This window comes from Poecile atricapillus, chromosome 1 (assembly GCF_030490865.1).
Source record: "Poecile atricapillus isolate bPoeAtr1 chromosome 1, bPoeAtr1.hap1, whole genome shotgun sequence".
Classification (NCBI taxonomy): Eukaryota; Metazoa; Chordata; class Aves; order Passeriformes; family Paridae; genus Poecile; species Poecile atricapillus.
In genome coordinates this window covers 126,058,070-126,077,680 of record NC_081249.1, presented here as the reverse complement: position 1 = coordinate 126,077,680, position 19,611 = coordinate 126,058,070, and the positions used below count along the sequence as shown (strand labels likewise).

General features: G+C 36.1%; 1 protein-coding gene across 1 annotated transcript in view; it reads right to left on the bottom strand.

The window, feature by feature from the left end:
- Positions 1-3,677: 3,677 nt before the first annotated feature.
- PDE3B (phosphodiesterase 3B) overlaps positions 3,678-19,611 on the bottom strand; it is an 82,261-nt gene continuing 66,327 nt past the window's right edge. The window contains exons 4-16 of the mRNA XM_058835563.1: positions 17,635-17,780; positions 15,153-15,259; positions 14,774-14,984; positions 14,114-14,187; positions 13,492-13,595; positions 12,604-12,738; positions 10,999-11,110; positions 10,191-10,304; positions 8,335-8,534; positions 6,809-7,012; positions 6,412-6,573; positions 4,890-5,139; positions 3,678-4,547 (exon numbers count right to left, since the gene is read on the bottom strand). Coding sequence (XP_058691546.1) covers positions 4,321-4,547; positions 4,890-5,139; positions 6,412-6,573; positions 6,809-7,012; positions 8,335-8,534; positions 10,191-10,304; positions 10,999-11,110; positions 12,604-12,738; positions 13,492-13,595; positions 14,114-14,187; positions 14,774-14,984; positions 15,153-15,259; positions 17,635-17,780 — 2,046 coding nt within the window. The 3' untranslated portion in view covers positions 3,678-4,320. The remainder of the gene's footprint in view (positions 4,548-4,889; positions 5,140-6,411; positions 6,574-6,808; positions 7,013-8,334; positions 8,535-10,190; positions 10,305-10,998; positions 11,111-12,603; positions 12,739-13,491; positions 13,596-14,113; positions 14,188-14,773; positions 14,985-15,152; positions 15,260-17,634; positions 17,781-19,611) is intronic.

Below are 19,611 nucleotides of genomic sequence, written 5' to 3'. Positions count from 1 at the left end.
GCCCTTTTTGAAGGGTGTCTGAAGTGTCACACAGAACCAAGTAAGTGTGAATCACATACCTAAAGCCAAGGGCAATGGAATGTTTATCCTGTAGCAGCTTTCTTTCCTCTTTCCTCTAGAAATGTGTTGCTCCTTCTCATTAAGCAGAGGACAAATAAACTGATTGCATATAGCCCTATTAAACTAAGATCAGATAGGGAGCAGTTACAAATTGTGTTCTTTTCTCAGTTTCATCTCAGAGAATCCACAGTATAATTTAATGGCAAATTAAAGGCTTACTTCAGAAGATATCAAAGGGAAAATTCCTCTTTGGAAAAGTGAAAGTAATTAATTTCCTCATTTGCCTTAACATAGACATGAATGAAGCAGCACATTGTCCAGAGACACAATTCTGAAGAGAGCTGGAGGAAGAAAGCAAAATAGATACAATCTTGATCATACTTTTTTATGATACCTCATTTAATCAACTTCTTATATTAGTTTTCTCTCATCTAATCTTTATTGGCCACTGAAGGATCAATTTCCTAAAACTTGTATCACAGCTTGAGTTGTGATAATTGCATCAGTATTTCCATTACCATTTTCATTTAATTTCTAAAAATCTTTGTATTCTGAATTGAAAAAGACATACTGCTTCTCTAGTATTTTGAATACCAACTGGCCTGAGGCAATAAACAGTGTCTCTCTTCTGAATATCTTTAGTATGTTTGTGTGTCTGTGCCATCTTGCCTTGTCCTCATCATCCGAGCTAATTCCACCCTATTAGCCCAAAACATCTCTCAGACTGGGATTCCTGCTCTCACCATTGTAAGTATGAGACACTTAACAATTCTGCACATCTCAAATGATTTTTTGGACAAAAGGGGAAGTGCTGCCATGTGAATGTTGGTGCCACAGAGAATCACAGGGTGGGTCAGTCTGGGAGGGACCACAGGGGTCATCCCTGCTCCAGCAGGGTCATCCCAGAGCAGATGGCACAGGATTGTGCCCAGATGGTTCTGGAGTATCTCCTGTAAGGAGGACCCCACACTCTCCATGGGCAATAACATGCTCTGGATTACCTCAGATTCTGTCTATGATTCCAAAGGATCCAGAAGCCAAGATTCAACTACATCTACACAAGGAGCCAGCACCAAAGCTAAAGCTTTGAGCTCTTGAATTCTGCTAACTCGTTTTGCTGAGTCACCTGCCACTGGTCGTGGTTAAGACTGGATGCAAATACAAAGAAATGCTTCTATGCATAGAGCAAATCAGGTTTTACACAAGCTTTGTTAGTCTGGACTTACCTTCAGCAATGCTACACCATTCCTTTCATTCTGAACCTTGCACTCACTGTTAACTTTGGAGGAAGTCATGGAGGAAGAAGTCACAGGAGGAGGTACCAGGTTATTCATTTTGAGTGGTTTAGCATCTCCTTCACATCCAGAGGACTCCACAAGCACAGAGAGAATTTTGTCCTTATAGAAAACTTGGTAGGTTCTAGTTCTGTATGTATGGGTGCAAATAATCCAACACACGTTGCAAAGTAAGGCAATAAGAGGGGAGACACAAACCTGAGAAAATTATACATAAAAGTTGTGTTTCTGTGTGGCATAAACTTCAGTGTAGGCTACTTCTTAGAAAAAAAAAAAGAAGAAAAAGCAAAAAACAAGAGGTAGTGTTGCGTTAGAAAGTGTTTTAAGGGCGTTCCTCTGTGTGGATTTCAGCACCATTTGGCATCCCCTGGCAGCTGTGAATTACTGAAGTGTGATCACAGATTTAAGAATGATGTGCCTTATATGGAGAGATGTTATTTTGGACAACAGCTCAATCAACATTCAGAGGACCCTCCATTACCATTTTTGACACATTTAAGACGCCTTTAGCCACACCCACTTCTGCAAACATTCCCCTGAACCTGCCTTTTTCCAGTCTTTTCCCTTTGCTCCTAGAGTAACAATTGGTCACTGTGCACACATAAAAAACAGGCACTTTAAAGTGGATTTAGAACACATTCATAATTAAATGTATCTTTGAAGCAAGCTATTGTAACTTGGAAATAGCTAATTGGAAATACATATTGGCATTATAGTTTATTAAACACTGAGGTTTGCTGCTTGTTACTGGATTTTAAAATTCCTTCAGTATCCCTGAAGAGTTTTAAAGAAACCTGAGATAAGAAAGTCACCACATCTAAGTCCTGCCAATGCTCTAGTAAAAGATAAAATCTTAATTTTTACCCTGTTACACTTTTGCTATTTTTTAAATAATGACATTTTAAGAGAAATTAAAAATAGAAACTTGTCATGTAAAATAATAGAACAGTAACTTCAGACAAACTAATTAGTATCATTTTTTTCAGATAAAGCAAAATGAAATTAAACAATATTAAAATGACATTTTAGGTACACAAACACACTATCTAAACACAAAATGCTGAGAATACAGCAAACTGAAAGAATCAGAATTTTTCTATTCTTCACATTATCTGTAAGAAGAATATATGATCAAAGAAATGTAAAATACAGGTGTAGGATCAGTAAGTGCCAGCTTCAATAGTGCAACATTTTATTAATGACAGAAACATCTGGTTTAACACTGCTCATGTTACAAAAAAACTGCAGTGATAGTGATAATGGCAGCAAAGGGGAGTTTGGCACTGAAGATATTGCAAAAGCACATTTCAGTGGTCTTTTAAGTGCATCAACAAAAGGCTTATTAGTGAAAAATGCAAAAAAAAAACAATCCCAAACCTCTCAGTTATTTAAACTGGCCGATGAAACAGAATGAACTTCTATGTAAAATAGTGTAATACAGTTTACACAAGGTTATTTTCTTTTTTTTTCCAAGACAATTGATGCAAACACAAATATGCTGAGACACATTTAGAAATAGCACACGTGCATTTGGGTTTTATTCAGTTCTACTACACAGCATTTAAAGGTTTAGTACTAAAAGGAGCACTTTTAAAACTAGGCTTACCTGTGGCTTGCTTACCTGTAGCCTTATTTATGACTTTTTTGGTTTTTGTTTGTTTGTTTACAAATTAGACCTACAATGATAGTGTTCCTAAAAATACATTGGGGTGGAATGTGTAAGTTTGTTATTTTAAAACTCAACAATCTAAAATGTAGTACAGTACAGTGATTTTTATCTTGTATCAGGCTTTACACAAAGTTTCCACCTTCTGGTTTCCATATGTGTATTTCAGGATGTAGATCAAACTTGAAGGTAATAAAAGCTGTGTCTGTGATGGAAGAAAAAAGTGTGGGGCAAATTAAAATAGCCATTTTGAAACAGTAGTTTATGTATTTAAAAAAAAAAACCAAAAAACTTTAATTCTCCTAAAGCTTTACATACAAAGAATAAATGAGATATGATCTTATTTCCTTAAAATTTAATATGGGAAATGGGTGCAAGATAAAAATCTATGATGTGGTTGACTTGTTTTTAAACGTGAACCTGAGTAAGGGCAGGAAATACAACATTACTTATGACTAAAAGAATAAAATTCCTTCATAATTTAAGTAGCTGAACAGGTTTTTAATGTTCTACCACAAAACAGGCAAGGCAACAGATGAGAATGGCCTTGTATTCAATGAATTATCATAAACATCCACTGCAAACCTGAATATTTTCTGCAAAAATAAAACATCAGATTATGCACAATAATAAAAAGCATCAGAAATAGATGCACCTGGATTTTCTTTCCTCCTTTTAAACCACAAATATCAGAATTCAGCATTTATGTCACAGTCCTTGAACGGTTGCTCTGAGATGACTACATGAAGCACACTACTGCACTAAGTAGACACCCCACAACAGGCTTGCACTGCAGCAGTAACATCGTTTTCATGTAGGCACAGACTTTTTTTCTCATTCATGTTCAAAAACAACATGAAATAAGCAACTCAAGACAACATTAGGATTCATCCCGCGGTTCCTTGTTAGCGAAAAGTTCTTGCCACTTTGGTAATCAAAGTCACTGAATGTTTGTTGTTTTTTTTTTAAAAACTTCAGGTACCTCAAGGAAAAGAAGAGTTCCATATTCAGCAAGGCAGCATTATATCAGGATATTTTATACCAACTAAGGCATAAAGAACTTTGCATCAGGGCGTACAATACTCGATCTCTGAATAAAGTTCCATATTCTGTGTGGCGAAAGTGCATAGGAGTGGGATTCCACCAGAGTAAAAAGAATCCTCTCACAGTATTAAGGCCTTTCGATTTTATGTGAACTGTGTCAGGCTGAAGTCAGCACAGTGGAAAAAACTTAGGCTGTTTTTTTTTAATTTCTGTTTTTTTCAGCAGAAATACAAACTGGACACCACTGGAGTTCCCTTAGCATGTCTTGTCTTCTCCTAGTTGTCTTTCATCATCTTCATCAGCTTCCTCAATAACCTGAATGTCATCTGCTTGAGGTAACGATGAGATTTCAGTCAGCAGGTTGGCTCCTTCTGCTTTGTTTTTTTCTTCCTCTTCGATCACTTTCTTCCATATTTTGTGATTTTCACTGAGGTGGTGTATTAGCTGGCAAAATATCCGTCTACCTTTTTTCCTTTGAGCTTCTGTAAAAAATGATAAGCATATTGGATTGTTTGACATTCTGAGTAATTGTATTTTACACATACAAAACCAGTGGCACATTGCAAGCGAGATGTAAATTTGAGCAAAGCACATGGATGATCATTCTGAATATTTAAACAGTGGCATGGCAAAGGATATCAACAAGTTTCTGTTTTAGATTGCAAGTCTCCTGGTAGCAACTAAATTTTTATTAAGAGAAGAAAATGTATGAAGCAGCATAATAGCAAAATCTACAAGATTTGTACTGCACAACTTCAACTCTCACTGTTATGTCTGAAGCTACTGGAGGACAACTCAGCACTGAGTCAAACACAGGAACTTACTTAAAATAAGATCATCTTCCATTTCTTCATCATCACTCTCTAACTGTGCACCATCATCATCTTCAGTGCTTTCTGCATCCTCCTCCTCCTCATCAACCCACTGCCCTGGAAGCAACCCAGCTGCATTGTAGGAATTACAAAGGGGGCCAACTATGTGAGTGATGAAAGATTCCTGCAGTTTCGCAAGCTGGGGAGAAGAACGATCCATGAAGGGGCTTATAGGTAATCCAAGACTTGCCTCCTCATCACCCTGAAAAAGAAATGAAAAAAAACTTACCAGAATTTCTCACAAAATTAGCTTTAAATTCTTATTTTAAAAATTGCTTTTAATGGAGTGAGTAACCTCCAGCTTCCTCACGAGGGGAAGCGCGTGGAGAGGCACTGATCTCTCCAGTCAGAGGTGGCAGCACCCAAGGGAATGGCATGAAACCGTGCCAGGGGAGGTTTAGGCTGGATCTCAGGAAAAGGTTCTTTCCCAGAGAATGGCACTGGAATATCTCCCCAGGGCAGGGGTCACAGCCTGACAGAGCTCAAGGAGCGTTTGGAGGGTGCACTCAGGCACAGGGTGTGACTCTTGGGGTGTCCTGTGCAGGGCCAGGAGTTTGGCTTTGATGACCCCTGTGGCCCCTTCCAACTCAGGATATTCTGTGATTCCATGAACCATCACATGGATTGTATCTCTTTACTGGGGAGGATAACTGTACAGACTAAGTGAACTAAAATTAAGCCAATTTAAAATAAAGACACATTATGGCTCAGACTTGCACAGTCCATAATCCTCCCTCTAGTTTGTGTCTGGATGGAGAACTAGCTCTGCTGGTGCTTCTATTCCTCTGCCTTTACAGGATGGCTTCAGAGGAGGCAGAGATTCAACTTCAGCTGCTGAGCTGCTGAACAGAGAAAGTGTCAGCGTCACCAGCCACAGCAAGGCCTGCTGGTAAGAGCATCCCCTGCAAGGCCACAGAACAATGAAATCAGCTCTAACATCCAGAGTAAAGTGGTTTGTTTTGTTGTTTTGATTTTGGTTTTTTCCCCCATTTTATAAACTGGAGGAGAAAAACACTGAAGAGCTGCTCGTTGAAAAATCTGAGCTATGATTTCAGCACTTCCATGGACCTGATAGTTTTAGAGCTGAACGTTTTCAGTCTTGTGGATTTTGTACATATTCTTTCACCTAGAAACACATCTGTGAACTTAACTTCCAAAAGTGAAAGATTTTATTTTGATTTATCAGCATCATCCTAAGGAAAGAAGCTCTCCCCCTCAAAAATCCCCTAATATCTGAAAAATGGAGAATATTGTCTGGAAGCTTGTTTTCTAACACAACTATTAGAAACTAAAAGATCATGCTAGTAAGCTACCTGTGAAAATAAATTTCAGTGTTCAGAACGAGAAAATGGATATACCTTACCTGAAGATTTAAAACGAGGAACAAAGCTTAATTTAGTTAAACCACTGGCAAAACAAAGAAACAATTATCTGCCCATCATTAAAAAGAGAAAATTGCTCTTTCCATACCCACCTGTTCATAAAATTCATTGACAATGCCTTCAGTCCATTTCAGGTGCAGGTCTCTGACTTTGGCTGGGCCATTAATATCAGCCAGTTTGATACATATTTGACAGGCCAGCAGGCGATCGTTCTCATTGCTCCATTCTATGCCATTGCTGTTCATGTCATTGACCTGGGGCAGGCACAGACATCCAGTTAAAACTCTTCAGCCATGGGCTTATTAGGCAATCTACAAACCATCTACAGCTGGTTTGTACAAAGGAAATACTCTATTTGCATTTTAACAGCTTAAATTTCAATAATATAAAACTTTAAATACCAATAATTAAAACTAACAATTACTGAGAAGCGATGATAACATCGGTGTATCAAGACCAGATCAGTGCAGAGACTAAAGTGGAACAAACCTTGGCATTAAATTCTGCAAGGAAATCAAAATGTTTCTTGAGGTCTGTGGCAAGGATTGCTTCAATCACCAAGAAACGAAAGCGCTTGAATTCTACGTGATCAAGGTTCGATAAAAAGTTGTATTCTGGTCGTGATAAGAAAAGATTCCAGGCAGATGCAGCATGGTGATTTTCTAAGACTGATCTGTCATTGTAGAGAACAGCCTACAGGATTAAAACAGGCAAAGAATCATAAACTACAGAGTTTGAAAGTTGTAATTAAATATTCTGAAGTTTAAGGGTTAATGGGAAACAACATTAGGTAAAAATAAAAAAAAAAAACTTAATTATGTTTCATCTTCTACTTTTGGGATTAAAGTGACACAAAAAAGACAGATGAGGGAAACACCCCCCCAGACTTAATAATTAGCAAAATTCTTTATTTCTTTAAAAGTTCTTAACAATGTCTTAGTGACAGCTACATTCAGATTGGAGGTGCTCATGCATAAATCACTTGAGATTTTGCACAGGGTATGTGTGGAGTACTGTGTGTTTCACATCACACAGTGATGGAAAAAGGAAAACAAGGAAAAAAAATACATCTAAGTATGTGCTTTTAATTCCTCTTAATTGTGCTGGAAAAACTAAAACAACAAAAACCGAAACCAACAAAAACAAAGAAATAAACCTAAAACCAGAACAAACTAAAAATCCCACCACAAAAAGGACTCCAAAACACATAAGAGCTGTCATAATGGAAAATGGTGCAAAGTATCACCGGTTTTCAAAGGGCTATGTTTAACTCTGATGCAGAAATTTTAACTGTAAATGAGCTAACTAAAACATAAAAACAGTGGCAGACTTTATTCACAGCTTCCATGGTTATATAGAACACACTAGAAAATAATGAATCCAATACAGGTTAAACAGAACCTGAAAAAAACCTTCATTTTGCCAATGCTTTTTTCAGTTTTTCAAAGAATGGTTGTAATTTGGAACCTTGGTGATGGATGTCTGTGTTGCTTGGTTTTGTTCCTTCTTGTATGGTTTTTTCAGCAGAAATACCTAAGTGCCTATATCCTAAATTCTCAGTTGAAAACTGATTGGAAAGTTCACTTTCAAAGTCTTTATCTCCTAAGAAGCTGTACCAGTTTCTCATCTATTGTTGTTGTTGATGTTCTTATTATTTAAGTTTCTTGTCTGTAACTTACAAACAGCCATCATAACTGCTTAAACAGACCTAGGGCCAGCTCTCTGTGAAATAATCCTTTACCCTGCTCTGGTTTATGTTGTTGTTTTCAATTTTGCAAATTGAAAGTTGTTTCTACATGCATGCACAACCAGTACATACAAAACACATGAGAATTTAACAGGAAAGAAAAACAAAAATATTACACAAGTACAGTACACATTAATTTCCCCATTTCTTAAATCGGGCCTTAAATACTTAAATCCTAAACAATTTACTTAGGGATACTTTAGGAAAAAAAATCTTTATACTGATTTCAGGCAAAACCAAGTAATTTTCTGTGTGAAGAGGTTCTTACCTGAGGTGCATTTGTGGCCACTAGAAAAGCATTTGTACGTCCAGGATGATCATAGTCGTGCATGGCAGCTGCTACATACAAAGCCATCAATTCCAAAGCAGGAATGTTTGATGCCAGACAACCATAACTGTCATCAGAAATGGGACAGCTTTTTGAAGAAGTGTAGCTGACTTGAACTGGGGCAATTCCACTGGCTTCATCTAAATAAAAATAAAAAAAAAAAAAAAATTAGATTTAATTATTTTAGAACAGTATTACATTCATATTTGTAATTATGTTGTAAATACATATAAACAGCCAGATACTGTTGCAAACATGGTATAGTTATCCTTGCTGTCATGAAGCTGAATAATTGGCAAAGACTTACATTTTAAAAAAGAAAATGTCATAATAATGCTTATAGATAAACTAACTATTCTGAAAAAAAAGTTGAAGTGCCATTGAGTTGCAAATTTGTAGTACTAACAGAGCACTCTACTGTTTGTCTCCAACCTGAATTAGTCCAAGAAAAGATTACTCAGCACATTCCTTAATATTTCTATAATTTTCCCATTCCTTGAACTTGCAAACCTACAGGAAAACCTGGAGGGGGACAGTGGAAACTACTGCAAGAGGAATTAACTCCATTAATTTAGAAATATTTGCATGATAAGAAGATTCAGTTTTATTATCCTCTTTCCCATGGACAAAGTCACTACTTTAAAAGAAAGGAAAAGGAATAGCATTTATTTCATCAATGCATTATATAAAAGCATCTCCTTTGCCTTAATAGAATAAGCAAGGATTAAAAGTCTGAAAATATTTATACTGGAAGAGTTTCCAAGCAGTAAGATTATGATTTCTTATATTAATGTTTCTTTTTTTGTAGAGAAGAATAAAATTATTTTTATCACTTTTCTCCATTCAAGCGTCCAGTCCCAACCCATTTAACACTTGGAGAAAGAAAAGGCAATAGGGTGCAATCAATAGATATGGACAAACTTGGAAAAAAAAGAAAATTCCAGCCCTTTAAAAGCCACATGACTTGTGTCTTGTCTTTTTCTACTACACATATAAAACGGAGTTCTTGGAGAGTGCTTGATTTCCCTTCTTCATTTTTCTGAAAAACAAACCATTTAGCATCAAAGCCTATGTTTGCAATCATTTTTTTTTATCCTTTACTTACAGGATACAATTTGGTAAAAATGACAAATTCTAAATTTAACAGTTAGTTTTATGAAGTCACAGACAGTACAAAAGCAAGTTTCATTAGAAGTAATTTCACACAAGTTTTGAATTTGGAGGTATTATTTCCTTTTCAGGGACACTCTTATGCAGTTACTCCTGGGGTAGTCACTTCAGTGTTTCAGAATCTGCATCTGATACCTAACAGAGAATTCTAAAATATTAATTTTTCTACTCAAGCCATTAAGGGGAACTTCAATTAAGTTAAATACCTTGGTATTTTTTCTTTGGTCTATTTAACTTTCCAATAAAGTTAAGAAATATTAGCCTAATGTATTTCAAATGCTAAAAATATCCTGACTATGGCAGAATACAGAGGTTTCATTCAGCATAGAAAATTTATTAAGTGAACCAGTTTTCTTGGCTAACAAACTAACCATTACTCATCTAATAATTTTTCTAAAAGTCAATTGCATGATATTTCTGAACGGTGTGTGCTTTGTGATTCTTTTTTCTCCTGCCTTATATTAAAGTACAAAAAAAAAAAAAAGAGAAAAAAAAGAACAACAACAAAAAAAGAACTGAGTCATAAGAATAATTAGATATTTTCTTCCAGAGTAATTTGGTTTACCTGCCATAGTTTCATGATAACATTCTCCAGCAGAACAAAAATAACCTGTGTGGGTACATACCTATCTCACCCTCCATTATACGCTCATTACGGATTTGCTGGAAGCCAGGAATGGGCCGTGTGGTCAGGTACCACACTGCATGGAGGACATCTGTGGCATGGATACGATTGTGATCTGAAAATCAGCAAGATACAATTAAAAAAAAAACCATTATCTGAAATGCCATCAAAAGGAGAAATAAAAACAACCAAAAAAAAGAAATATATAGAATGATTTATAAGTGAGATTTTATGAAATATGAAAGGAAAAGTAGATATATGTATCACTGAACATTTTTAAGAAGGCAGTTAGATAAACATCAAATGTTGTCTATGCACACTTCATCCTACCTGGGCCTCAGGAAGAGATTAAATGGCCTTTTAAATCAATAATGGTGAGAAACAAGCATAGCCTGCAATCTGATACCTGCAAGCACCTGGGCAAACATCTGTGGAGTGGAGAAGTGTGGTTTTTTGTTTTGTTTTCCAATAAATTTGGCTGCCCTGCAGAGCAAGGTGAATACCATCAAAATTCTCTATTTCCTTCTCATTTTATTAAGGACCTCACCCAAATTTCTGTTAAATCAGCAGCTCTCCTCCCACTGAGCTCAGTGCGTTTGATTCAACTCCTGATTCAAATTCTTTAAGATTACCTTCAAACTCCAAATGAACAAACTCAGTTTTAGAGCCCACCCACTTCGTCCAGCAATGCATTAGACCCGTCCTAAGCTCTGCCAAGTGCATTCATTAAATGAATTAAACCTACATTTGAGCAGCCTACAAATACAAATGCACCCAGCAAATTCCGTGTGTAACCAGGGAGTACTTACAGGGGATATCCCGGTAGCCGTTTTCTAGCGCACGGAAGTAATTCATGAATTCTTGAGTGGGGATTTTGAAGATCTCAAACAAGCCAGTGTCTTGAAACAAGGTGTAAGTTACCTAAACAAAGATTAAAATTAATTTAAGTCTGAAAGGTATTCCGATGCGTGTTCTGCTTTTCTGACTTTAAAAATATTCTTGTTTTTAAAATTTTCTTTGCTAACAGGCATGGAAATCTCTGAAATTCCACTAAAGATTATCAGAATTCTATTGTTATAGAGATTTATTTAATAATTTTTTAGCACAAAAATGTGGATTTATATGATCCTCTCAATAAATAATAATAATAAAAGATTTTATTTCATTACTGATAAGTCTATGCACAACTTTTTCCACAACAATTATGATTTTTAATAATATACCCCAAAATTTTTCATAAGGCTAAATAATTCATGCTTTATTCCATTAGTGACCTAAAAAGAAGAAATTTATATTCTGACTTATTTAAAACTTCTAATTGCTTAATTATAACAGCAGTGTCATTAATAATAAAACAAAACAAAGAGAAACAAACAACACCAGCCCCTCAGTGCTGTGGTTGTTTTTGAGACTGGCAAAAAGGCCCTATTTTGTGTATTTATTATGATTTATCTTGAGTGTTTTTAACAAAATGAGCTGGTAAATGAGGAAGTATTTCCAAAAGGTACTCAGAATACCCATGTATGTATAAAAATCATATATTATGGGTTACATGTAGAACTTAGCAAAGCCTAATTCCCCCCAAAGCTGCAGATATTAAAAAAAAAAAAAAAAAAATTAAAACAAGTCACTTCTACTCATTTTTATAACTTTTTTTCCTAGACACAGGAGAAGAACAAGAAGTTCTGAAGCGTGGGAGGTGCTCAGAGGAACAGGAGCTGCAATATTAGGGGACATCACTGCAGGGTGGAAAACCAAGATAGTGGAAATAAAACTGTTCAGTGGTCAGATCAGAACTGCTAAATCCACTCTAAAGAATGGGACAGAAGCTTCCAGATGACCTTGATGGGTGGGAGAAGCTGGGGAAGAGCAAACAGAATCCTACTCCTGCACCTGCCAGCAGTTTTGGCTTCAGCAAACACAAAACTGCAAGGAAGAGCTTAGGGGTAAGTCAGGAAGAGATAAAAGGGACACGCAGAAAGCAGAATGGAAAAAAATCTCACTCTTTGTAGGATCAAGAGGCAAAAGACTGCCCAAAAAATCACCTCCTTTCCCCCACAACTGTGGTGTTGGCAGAAATATTTTACTGGAGTAAAGAAAAAAGCAATGGCTGGCAAACAGAGTAGTAATTCTGAAAGCAGGAGATTATTTTGCACGGGAAATGGCAGATTATGGCAAAAGCTAGACAGTGTGAGTCTAACCTATTCACCCTGAGGATAAAATTCAGAAAAAACAGAGCACATTCTCTATAGATAAACCATTTTTCATGGTTTACAATGACATGGAGTACATGAGAAGTCATATTTCTGCTTCTCAAGATAGCATTCACATAAATATTGACTGCAAAACTTCTTTATGGTTTAAATAAAGGACAGCTTTACATACCCTCCCTCAAATAATAAAGGACAACAAACCTGGCTAAGGATCCTTCCAGACTGATCTCCCATTTCTTTTACAAGGTCAAAAACTTGGAAATTCCAATTGTTCATCTTCTCCATTAGTGAATCATGGTCTAATAACATTGTTTCTAATGTAGAACTCTGTTCTACCTGTATGAGATTAAGATACTTTATCATCTCTAAAATAACAATGAAAACTAATTTATCAGTTGTGTTGGCAAAAAAAGCCTTGAAAATGATAAATCATTAGTGAATTTATTGAATGGTGCTGCAACTATGGCTATGAGAAAATCATAAATCAATATCACAAATAGCTCACTTAAAGGCTTGAGCTTTCCTGTTTTGGGCAGCAGATTCCAGGGCTTTCTGAGACGGTGCTAAATTTTCCTTCTTATTTGGTTTTAAACAAGATGAGTTAATAAAACAAAGCAAAAATACGCAAAATCTAACTAAAGATTTACTGAGCTTTAAAAATAGGTTAATTGGACAAGCTTTAAAAACACCTGATGCATAAACTCAAAATGTTAATAGCACTGTATTGAACACTAATTTGTAAGTCTCACTGCAACTGCTGCATCTTTCATAAACTTCCAAAAGATAACATTAGCCAATCAGTGTTTGAGCATACTCTCTCAACATTAAATCCACAGAAATCAATATTGATCAACAAAAATCAATACAATCACAACACTTGCTGTCATTTGCTAGTGAGATTTATGCAAGATAAACAACTGTTAAACGAAAATTTGAGTTCCACCCATGCACCATAACCCTTTAGAAATTGCTATTTTAGCGACATAAAGGCCTCTTCACAGCAAGTTAGAAATTATAAAGAAACACTGAATCGAGAAAAATTATTGCAAGTTTGTTGTTTTGGGGTTTTTTTTGCAATTACATGCTTACAAGCAGTTTGTTTTGTGCTTGATCAATCATTTCCTTCCTTTCATCTTTCCTCTTCTCCGTATGGTGGAAAGATTCTTTGGAGGCATTAGCACTTGCAATTTCACCTTAAAGAAAACACATTCAGAAATACTAAATCAATAATTGATTTTTGAATTACTACTGTCTAATAATTTTGTAACTGATCATACGGATTTGTCACAGAAATATAAATAATGGCTTGTTTCTAAACCATTTTATTTAAGAAATATGCAAACAAAGTCATAAAGGACAAAATTGATTTGACAAAACCTATTTGAAGATTAAGAAAAGCAAAAAGCATAGCTTTTATTTGAACAAAATTGTTCAGTGATTAGTTTAGCTTAGTTGGTAGAGCTCTGGTTTCATACATGGAGTACAGAAATATAAAGGCATTAGTGGAAGCCTGTTTTAAAATCCTTACTATGAAACAGGCAATATTTTGTCTTATTCTGATTATTCTAAAACACAAAACAAAGTACAATACATATGTAGGCTAAAATATAGGAAAAAACATTATGTAGAAACAGTAAAATTTTAATTTAACTGGCTTAAAAAAAAAGGGTAACAAATTGATATGAAGTATTTGTCTATTTTGAAATCCCACCTGATTTTCTGTCTCTGTATTCTGCAAAATCTGGTTCTGGTATTGGAACAGGCTTGAGTATCTGACGTCCACAGCTTACAGAACACATGAAAAATATTTACAATATTCAGTAACTTTCTTCTTTTGCTACTGCTGTCTCCTACTGAAAAATATCTGCAGATTACTTTTTTAAAAAAAAGTTTGTGAAGGCTCCTTCAACAATTGATCTGAGTATTTTCTCCTAAATTTGGCACACACAGATTTAGTCTGTCCTTAGATAATAATAATAGATAATAGATAATAGATAATAATCAAACATCACCTCCCCCAGACTTAGACCCCTGAATTATTGAAGTAGAGCTCATAATTAAGAAAGCATTCAGAAAAACAGAATCCGATCCCCAAGTAAAATCCAATCCTTTTCTAAAATTCCATAGAATATTGTTCCTCTGCCATAACAGCTGCTGAGAAGGGTGGGCTGTGTCAAAGCAGCGACATACACTCAGCACACTTTATTCTCCCCTGGATAACACAGTTCCAGATCATTACGAGATTTCTGCCCTTTTCCAATCCTAGTAGGGGCACAGGTCTTGATTTTTTAAATTTTGTTTTGTTTTGTTTTTAATTGCGTTCTTTTCAACCCATATGAAGTGACTGAAATGATAACAGAGTTCACAGTACCTGCTACACATATAACCTAGAGGTGTTTTAACTGGCTGCTGAAAATCTGGCGAGCCAGGTGTGTGTCCTGGAGCCTTGTGTATGTTAATGCTGGGTTTGGTGAGGAAATCAGCGGTGTCAGGGAACTCCACAGGTGACCAGTTGCTGAAAGCGCTGCTGGAGACAGACCCATGGCTCGGTGACCCCACGGGGCTCAGGCCGGGAGAAGCACCTTCCAAAACAAACATTGCACGGGGTTCAGGTGACAACAAAGCCGTTGCTGTTTACAAAGGCTGGATTTAAACAACGAGGGACATGCTGATGTTATTTTAGTGCTGTGTTTACATGAAGAAACCCCCTGAGGTCCCATCCTGCTGCTGCACAAACTGCGTGGTCCTACCTGCTCGTCTGGGACCCATGTGATGAGTCAAGGTCACAGAAGATGATCTTTGCTTTGGTATTGTCAGCAAGTTTGCACCAAAAGACCCATTTGAGTGAGATCCTTGGCTGAAAAGAAAACAGTAAGGATTTTTTTTTTTCTTTGTTCCCTAGTTTGTCTTCCACTTTTATTAAATAAAATGCTTTTAAAATAGCAACACTGCCCTGTGATGGGTCCACCACCACTCAAGAAAGAGAGAATACTACAAAGCAGTCACATTCAAAACCAGCTAGAAAATAATTCAATTACATGAAATTAAAACTGCTGTGCATTGATTGAAAGCAACAAAAACCTTAACACAGTGCTAAAATGATGCAGGAAATACACCTTGTGTGGTAGGTTTTACTTTCTAACATGCTCCTTTCCTTGAACATTTGAAGCAGGCTGTTTCCTAACAGACCTGAGGATTGATTACTTTGGAAAGACAATGAAAACCTTACACAGCCACATAAATTTTGCGTGTTCAATTAATTATTTTATTTATTATAAACTTCTAACTAAAGCTGTTTCTGACATCAAAGCGCGTCCTTAAGCTCAGTTGCTCAATCCTGCCATCTGCTGTTGCAGGGACAAAATTTCACTCCACAATTTAAAGTTCCATTTCCTTCAGTGAACAGAAATGTAATATCCAATTAAAAATACCTGTGTATGCTTACTTCAAAGTGAAAATAGTTAATGTGAAACTATTTCGCTTCAGGAGGGGAAAACAGTGTTTACCAAGAGAGATTTAATCTTCTTTAAGCCGATTGCAAAAAAAATTCCAGCACAGAACAATACTTGATCTCCCATTACTAGTTTAAACACATGAATGTGAAAAAAGAGCTCAAGAATAAACACGGATTTATTTCTGTGTATCTTCAACTACTGGAAAGGGTCCAGTGGAGGCCATAAAGATGATGAGGGGTCTGGAGCATCTCCCATACAAGGAGAGGCTGCAGGAGCTGGGCCTGGTTAGTCGAGAGAAGGCTGAGAGGATCTCATTAATGTATATAAATATCTCAAAGGAGGGCTAAGAGGATGGTGCCAGACACCCTTCTGTGGTGCACAGAAAGAGAAGGAGGAGGAGCAATGGCCATAAACTAAAACATGAGAAGCTTCACCTCAACGTGAGGAAGAATTTTACATTTTGAGCTTGTGTTTGAATGAGAAACCAAATAAAATACCTGCATACAAATAAAACAGAAATTTCCAAGAGCTGCTTTTGAGTAGTAAGAAAAGTGAGGAAACTCTCTGTAAATGGACATTTGAGACTGCAGCAGGAGGGCTGAGCCTGAAACTGAAATCCCACGGTTGCTAAGGTTAAAGCAATTTCTCTGGTCCCTGGTTATTTCCAGTGGATGCAATAGGGGACACCAGACACCAGGGCAGCATGAAAATATAATCTTCTAAGGACTACTACTGCTCAGATTAGAATCTTCAATTCTACTTCATGCACAAGCCACAATTAAGTTTTACAATGTAAACACTTAAAGATCATATTTTATTCAAGGGGGGAAAACCACTGAAAGAACCAAATTATTTAAGTGGTTCACTTCAATATTAAATATAATACTGATAAGTAAATTCTTGGATGTGTGTATATAAATTTCCATCCACTATTACTAGTTACCAGTTATCAGCATAACTCATGTTTTCTTTTTTAAAAATGCATCTGTTATACTTTCCTTATTACCCATGTAGAACCATTTAAAAAAAACCAACCCAAACAAAACAAAAAAACAGAACAAACAAAAACCCCACACAAACAAACCCAACTAAACAAGAAAACAAAAACCACACACAATTTTTACAGATTTCAGAAGCAAAGGCACACTCATTCATACATTTAAATAAAATCAAAAGTGTGAATTTTCACTAATATAAAACATTACACAAAAAGAAAAAAAAATTTAATCTTAAATCAGAATGGTATCTTAATTCTAGGAATAAAAGCTCTATTTGCACCATATTTACTAACAAGTGGAGAAGAGATTACTACCTTAATATATCTTACACCTTGCTTGATGACTGGAGGAATAATAAACCTTATAATACACACAACAGTGGCTGCCAACAAGAAAATTGTCTCACCTTTTTATTTATGTGTGGGTATGTGGAAGTTGGCAAGGGATACAGATATTAAATAAAAAAGAAGGAGGAAGTCAGTACAAGTTTAGAGACAAAACTAGTTTGTTTTGCAATCACGTATGTTGGACTTTTTTTCATTTCCTCCCCAAGCTTATATCGAGGCCTACTTTTTATGACAGAGCACACTATTTTGCCTCAGAACAACCTGATTTCTACTTAAGATCAACCAGAGTTACAAACCATAGTACATAATTAACTTCTCCAGTTTATGCCGGCAGAATTTTGGAGACTTAGTTCACAAGACTTCACATGAAACGCTTCTGCTGCCAAGCTCCAGCCTTATTATTGCCCTTAAAAAATGCTGTTCAGTGCTTACCTTGGTGTGTTATATTCCTGATGGGATCTCTTGCCAGCGTTACTGCGCTCCCATCTAGATGATGTGGATTCTATAGGTGACAAGCCAGAAACTCCTGAGGGTCGCCTCAGCTGTGGGGTTGGCAGGCTGCTCCTGCTACCCAATCCCTGTTGAGTAATTTGACCATGAGTAAAATCCATGGAAGTGAAAGCAGAAGTTAAAACATTATAAATAAGGGCTTATTATTATTACTATTACTATTAATAATATCAATAATATTAATAAAATCAATAATATCAATAATGTTAATAATATCACTGTTATCATTATCATCATTATTATTATATATAATATGTTTATATATTATATAAAATAATAATAGATAAGTATTAATATTATAGAAAATTCTAATTCATATAAATATTGTTTATTCTTATATGATGAGTTAACACAATTAAAACATTTGATTTTTAAATTTAAATATTCAAAATAGTAGTAATACAATAATAATAATAATAATAATAATAATAATAATAATAATAATTTATTGCTAATATTTCTAGCAAAATGTGATGTGGTACCTCACTACAGGTATGGTATCTTACACCAGGTGGGGATCTCCCAAGGACAACAAGGGCAGGAGGTAAGAGATATGCATACACAGAGGTTTGCCTAGACAACTTTTACTTGCCCAGACTGTGAAATCTGTTAAAATCATGGCTGTTAATAACAGCAGAAATCCACCCAGCTGGCCAACATTCTACTGTCACACACAAGGAAATCTGGGGACAGTTCTCAGGACAGTCCTGGTGGAAAGTGTTTCTGTTGCAGAGCAGCCTTGCAATGATTTTTGTCTCATATTTAATCATTTTTCTTCCTGAATGCTGGGCAATTCACACTTCCAAGAAACCCAAGGGGAAGGGCTAGCATCAGATAACCAGTTATGACTAGCCCACGGTCTGAAGCCCAGTTTCAGTTACATTCTGTTCCTTGTTGTTAATTCCTTTCCTAGGAAAGGAAGAGCAGGCAGCTCATCACTGAATCATAGAATGGTTTGTGCTGGAAGGGACCTGAGGGATCCTCCAGTCCCACCCCACCCTGCTATGGACAGGGACACCTTTCCCTGGAGCAGATTGCTCACAGCCCCTTCCAGCCTAGCCTCGTACCCAATCTAACCCTGCCCTCTTTCAGTTCTCCCTAATCCACTTCAAAATTACAACTAAATACACTTTGGAAGCCAGTCATAAAGATGTACATAATCCACAAGAAAAAAAAATAATATGGAGGAGACCTTTTATATTGAAAATCAGGGAGAGAGAATGGGAACCTTTCAAGATCATCCATTTTGAAGAAATACTTTCATAATATTTTCTTTGCTGTGTTGTAACCTGGAATTTTTGCTCACTTACCTGGTTTTTAAAAGCAAAGCAAATCTTTCTCTTGTAGTCATATACATAAGGGGAAATATGGGAGCTTACTCTTAAACATATACCAAAGCCAAACAATTCTTGAATGATTGTGGCAAGCACTAGGCAAATTTCTATACAGAAAATCCCCAAAACATGAGGAAAAAGTTACTTTTTAGGAAGGAGAAAAAGAGAATAGCTGTGAAAAAAACGTAATATTTTAATCTCACATATTCTTTATAACTGGTCTCTGTCAATGAATATTTTTCATTTCACACTATTTTGACTAGTTATAAAGAAATTTTAAAAATCAAAAGGTATGCCAATCCTTAGCAGCTTTTAAAGAAATCCCCAAAGAAAAACATGCTGAATGACTGAGATTTCTGACAAGATTTCTGCAGGTATCCATGTGACATCACAAGGAATTTCATACCTCAGTGGTTCTGCATGATCTTCCCTAGAATAACCTGCAGACACCGAGTTTTTCACCCAAAAATGTGGCTCCCAACAGACATTTCACAGGCTGAAACAGGCTCCAGAATCCTAAGCCAGCAGGATGATCAGTTTGGGCCAGGTTGCCCACTTCCTGGAA